General features: G+C 41.0%; 1 protein-coding gene across 1 annotated transcript; it reads right to left on the reverse strand.

The window, feature by feature from the left end:
* Positions 1-664: 664 nt before the first annotated feature.
* On the reverse strand, positions 665-2,986 carry LOC143727298 (uncharacterized). The gene is made up of 2 exons (XM_077219282.1): positions 2,820-2,986; positions 665-1,053 (listed from the first exon to the last, which is right to left on the reverse strand). Exons 1-2 carry the CDS (start codon positions 2,950-2,952, stop codon positions 800-802), a joined length of 387 nt encoding a protein of 128 aa, XP_077075397.1. The 5' UTR covers positions 2,953-2,986; the 3' UTR covers positions 665-799.
* Positions 2,987-6,266: the final 3,280 nt, after the last annotated feature.

Raw genomic sequence — 6,266 nt, forward strand, 5'->3', positions numbered from 1 at the left:
CACAAACACACACACACTCAGAGGAAGCTCTTCTCCAGATCCTGGGCTGAGATCGTCCTCAGAGGTGGCGTTCGGGACAGAGAGAGCGAGTGAAAGGGAGAACACACACACACACACACACACACACTCAGAGGAAGCTCTTCTCCAGATCCTGGGCTGAGATCGTCCTCAGAGGTGGCGTTCGGGACAGAGAGAGCGAGTGAAAGGGAGAACACACACACACACACACACACGCACACACAGAGGAAGCTCTTCTCCAGATCCTGGGCTGAGATCGTCCTCAGGGGTGGCGTTCGGGACAGAGAGAGTGAGTGAAAGGGAGAACACACACACACACACACACACACACACTCAGAGGAAGCTCTTCTCCAGATCCTGGGCTGAGATCGTCCTCAGAGGTGGCGTTCGGGACAGAGAGAGCGAGTGAAAGGGAGAACACACACACACACACACACACGCACACACAGAGGAAGCTCTTCTCCAGATCCTGGGCTGAGATCGTCCTCAGAGGTGGCGTTCGGGACAGAGAGAGCGAGTGAAAGGGAGAACACACACACACACACACACACACACACTCAGAGGAAGCTCTTCTCCAGATCCTGGGCTGAGATCGTCCTCAGAGGTGGCGTTCGGGACAGAGAGAGTGAGTGAAAGGGAGAACACACACACACACACACACTCAGAGGAAGCTCTTCTCCAGATCCTGGGCTGAGATCGTCCTCAGAGGTGGCGTTCGGGACAGAGATAGCGAGTGAAAGGGAGAACACACACACACACACACACACACACACACACACACTCAGAGGAAGCTCTTCTCCAGATCCTGGGCTGAGATCGTCCTCAGAGGTGGCGTTCGGGACAGAGATAGCGAGTGAAAGGGAGACGCTCGCTGAGGCGGTGAAAGAGGAGGAGGAAGAGTGATTATTGAAGGAGTGTCAGAGAGAGATCCGTAACTCCCTCCTCCACGTTTCTCCATCCTCTGCTGCATCCATCCCTCCATCACATAACCAGAAAACACAGACGAGGACGAGCTGCTCAGATCCAGAGCGATATCTGACAGAGAACCACACAATTACAAACTCATCATTATGTGTGTATTATGTATTATTAATTATGTGCATTAACTATTCTATCAGTAGCTCCAGGTAGATTAATAATCCATAATGTCCGCAAATAAACATTAAAAAGCACACACAACCTTTAGGTGAAATAATCATTTTTAAATGAGATTAAACGTTTTATCTATACTTTGCAATACAGAATTAATTCAGATGACATTTATGATAATTCTATTTTATAATCAAGTGCTTGTTGCAAAGCCTTCTGTGACCGTGACAGATTAGTGTCACCATCTAAAACAAGGCAGCTAAAAAGTCTACCTAAAATGTTCTCACTAATGCCTGGCTCACACTACAGGAGTTTTAAAATCCTAACCGATTTTGAAATCTGGTTGCAGCACACACTTAAGGAGAATCTTTGCAGATTTTCTTCCCTCAAATCTTAAACATGCTCACACTACAAGATTTGAAAATCATGGCGCATCACACACTACAAAATGTTAATAAGATTATCATGCCAGATATGATTCCACCATGATCACGTGATCTCACGCAACAGATCGGAAGCGGAAAAGTGGATGTAAACTAAATATCTGTCCTTCAGATCAAGTCATATTTGAAAAATATGCCGTGACCAAGGGAAAGCGAAATCTTAAAAAAAAAAAAAAAAATCATCCTTTTAACATTTAAGGATATTTCTAATGAATGGCGTCATCTCTATGAGGTGACGTGTCAGCTTCAGCGTTGCCTTGCCCATGCGCCGGAATGGGCAGCTGAGCCTTATAAAGTGGAGCTCAAAGTTAAAATGAAATGTTAAAATAATTAACAGCTTGTTTCATTACATATATATTAGAATGAATCCGAATTTCTTTGTTAATTCAATGGAAGTGTATGACTCACTCAAAGGCAGTCTCTTGCCGCCACCTAGTGGCCTAATTGTGTAACTGGACTGAGTGACAGCCTGTCTATAACACGCAGAGACGAGCAATGCCGATACTGGTGAAATATCAGCAAAAAGCCTCTCGTTTGGTGAGATTACAGGATCGTAACTAACTGTTATATAACAATGATCTAACAAGCTTGTGTCAGGTTTATGTTCTGTTATACTATGTGGACCCTTATTTTGACACTGTATCTTCTGTTTACTCCACTTTCTTTTGTTTCGGTTTCATTACTGAACATGTACTAGTCTTCGTGCCTGCTGACAACAGTGTAACACTTTTATTTAGCAATAAATAAGTAAATAAAGATAATACCGCATATCCTTTTTAAGGTCTATGTGCATATCACGCTGATGAGTCACTCAAAATTACATCATTCCTTCACCACGACAGCCCTACTTGTTTCTTATTGGCTATTGTGACAGTACTGACGTAATCACAATCTTGCTCATCCCGATTAATATCAAACATGTTTGATATGATCGGGGAGAGCCCGATTTGTGTGAGAGCAGATCGGGGGGTGCAAGATTCGATCTGTGAACGCCTCACATTACCAGATAATCTGCGCCGAAAATCGGAACCGATCGAGGTCCTCGACAAGATATTTTCTCCGATTCACGGGAGGGGGAAATCGGGCATAAATCGGCCTAAAACTCCTGTAGTGTGAGCCAGGCATAAGATTTGGAATAACGTATATGTTTTATAATGTCACTGTGTGCTATGATTTTATTTTGTGCACTTTATATCAGGGATCTAAGTAGTGTGTGTGTGTGTGTGTGTGTGTGTGTGTGTGTGTGTGTGTGTGTGTGTGTGTACGTACCAGATTCAAGCAGCTGAGTGTGTGAATAAATGTTTTTGTTGTAGAACTGGTTGTAGATGCAGTAAACCACAGCCATCAGTGTCAGAGTTCCCACAGCAGCAGCGATGAACACAGCCAGCTTGTTGTTGTTCATCGTCAAGTGAGCATCTGTCAGTAGAAAACACACAGTGTGTATCTGGACCAGATAAAATGTAAAAAATAATAATAATAAAGAAATGAAATAAAATAAAATAGCATAGAGGTGGTCATAATGAAATCTTTGAGAACAAACACGACGCATCAGTGTGTGTGTGTGTGTGTGTGTGTGTGTGTGTGTGTGTGTGTGTGTGTGTGTGTGTGTGTGTGTGTGTGTGTGTGTGTGTGTGTGTGTGTGTGTCTTACAAGTTTGTTTAAGTGTGATGTGGTCATGCTGATCAGAGGTCAGTTCTGTTTCTTCCACCGGGTCGGTATTGATTTGATTCTGACCCAAACACACACTCACACACAGCAGACACAGTGTCCACTTGATCATCCTGCAAACAGAGCGAGAAAATCATTAAAACAAACAAACAAATGTACTTGATTTATAAAAATATCTAGTTAGATCCTGACACATGATAATGAAGCACTAATGAGAGAACATCCGTCTATCACACAGAAGACTCCAGCGTCCTCTAGTGGCCATGAGCAGAACAGCATTCAGTTTCACTCTCCTCCTCTGGGACTCAGGTCATCCTGATGATTTTTTGATTTCCTTTCCTTTTGTAGCTCACATAATAGCAGCACAACTGTTACCAACATTGACAATAACTGAGTATCAAATCGGCATATCAGAATGATTTCTGAAGGATCATGAGACACTGAAGACTGAAGCAATGATGCTGAAAATTCAGCTTTGATCACAGGAATAAAATTTAATTTTAATACATATATCAAAATAGAAAATCATTGTTTTAAATTGTAATAATATGTCACAATATTACTGTTTATTTTGCATTTTCATTAAAAACAATGTTTCCAAACTTTTGACTGGTACTGTAAATATATATATATATATCAATTCAGTATATAGGCCTATCACTCAATTCAAATGAATAATTTGTATAGCATTCATAAAAGTTTTCAGGCCGTGATTTATGCTTCAGATCTAAACACAGCACTGAACACATGTTCAGAAAAGGCCCATCATATACTGTTATTGAGAGATGCATATGAGATATGTGCTGAGAATGTTTTTGCCAGACACATTTTCACATTTCAGAATAAAGTTTCTGCATGGCAGGGAACAATTTGCCTCCATATACTAGAAATTCTACTACAAACATCCTTACAAATTGTTACAAAACATTACACGTTTGATTTTTAAACATTAAACAGTCACTATTCAAATATTCATATAATTAAATCGTCTTGGCTAGTTTATGAATTATGCGCATCACTTATTCGTCATTTATTCTATAGAGACTTTAATTTCAGTTCAAAGCATGCAGGCTAAAATATAGATTTAGTTTTAGTTAAAATTTCTCCTTGACAGAAGACAACTTAGACGGTGTGGTGGGGTAAGTTGTGCCAGTTGATTAGGATATTAAAACCCCACTTCTGTGGGTTTGTCATCAGGATTATTACATTTGCTAAAACAACAAAGAAATTATAATAATTCAGTTTGAAAGGCAGTGAAATCAATCCAGATGCGAGAGCCGTCTCTAATGCATGTTCTATCATTCCTATATTTTAAAATTAAATTTACATAAAAATGTTAAACTATCAGCACTAAATTTGGATTTAGGATCATGTGCAGATTAAACTTGCTCTTTATATTAACTAAGAATAATCAAACCAGTGCATAAAGATCCTTTCAGCTGTTGAATGGACAGTGAAGCTCTGGCCTGATGTGAAAGAGTCAAGGATGAGCATAACCACTGAAATACATTATTTCATCTGCAGGTTTACATGAGTGCAAGTCATTCTGCACATTTATATCCTGATCAACTCAACTAATAAATCAAAGTAAATGCATAATTCTAGAGTTCAAAGCATGACGCAGACCTCAGGAACAGCAGGTCAACAACATGCTAAAGATTTATTTTTTACATACCTTCCACGGGGTTTCTGATCTGTCTTTATCAACTTTTCTCCTCCAGTGACTCTTGTCCTTCAGCTGTGCTGAGCATCACTTTGTTTGTGCATCGTCTCTTTCCAGGGTGGAGATTCACACCATGACAACCAAAGTCCCAGGATCATTGAGCTCTCACACACACACACACACACACACACACACGCAACGACGACTCTACATGAACGACCAGCACAAAAACAGACTAGTAGAGAGTACTGTACACACACACACACACACACAAAGACGACGACTGCACATGAACGACCAGCACAAAAACAGAGACTAGAGACGACTGTACACACACACACACGACGACTGCACATGAACGACCAGCACAAAAACAGACTAGAGAGGACTGTACACACACACACACACACACACACACACACACACACACACACACACACAACGACGACGACTGCACATGAACGACCAGCACAAAAACAAAGACTAGAGAGGACTGTACACACACACGAACACAAACAACGACGACTGCACATGAACGACCAACACAAAAACAGAGACTAGAGGACTGTACACACACACACACACACACACACACACACACACACACACGACGACTGCACATGAAAGACCAGCACAAAAACAGAGACTAGAAAGGACTGTACACACACACACTAGTGATGTAGTACTCGAGTCGAGTAACCGATTTCTGCTTTCTCGGACTCGTTCCTTCAAAGACTCGGACTCGGCACAGGCGGTCTCGTCCCCATCACTAGTTATGGGGGGATGAAGTTTTAAAAGATACTGAATTCGAGTGTATTTTCAAAATATTTAAAATTGGGAAATATTGGAAAATATTATAAAGTAGCTAAGCCTACTAATTAAGACATGCCACTAGAACATGTTAATTTCTCTGCATGTCTTAACTATGATTAAAAAAGTCAGGGTGGGCTTAACATGTTGATGACAGAGCAGCACTGTTGAAGCATTTTAGAAAAATAGGCAGAAGATGATGCATGTGGTAGGGATTTTTTTAATGATAGTAAAAGCATAGTCCATATTAAGACGTTAAGACTGCTCCTCTAAACAATTCCCAATCTAGCTTAGTCTGTAGGCCTAACTGTTGATTATTAACTGGGGTGATATTAAATCGAGACAAAATCTCGACTCGGACTCGACTGTATTTGAAAAGCAAGGGACTCGGTCTCGACCCTTCAAAGAGTCGGTCTCGTCCCCATCACTCACTCACACTCACACACACACGACGACGACTAAACATGAACGACCAGCACAAAAACCGAGACTAGAGAGGACTGTAGAATATACACACATATACACATTCCTTCATGCAAATAATTATCCTTTACAGGACAAAAAAACGAATCTCA

This window comes from Siphateles boraxobius, unplaced genomic scaffold, assembly GCF_051911475.1.
Source record: "Siphateles boraxobius isolate OS27281-9 unplaced genomic scaffold, OSU_SipBor_1 12, whole genome shotgun sequence".
NCBI classification, from domain to species: domain Eukaryota; kingdom Metazoa; phylum Chordata; class Actinopteri; order Cypriniformes; family Leuciscidae; genus Siphateles; species Siphateles boraxobius.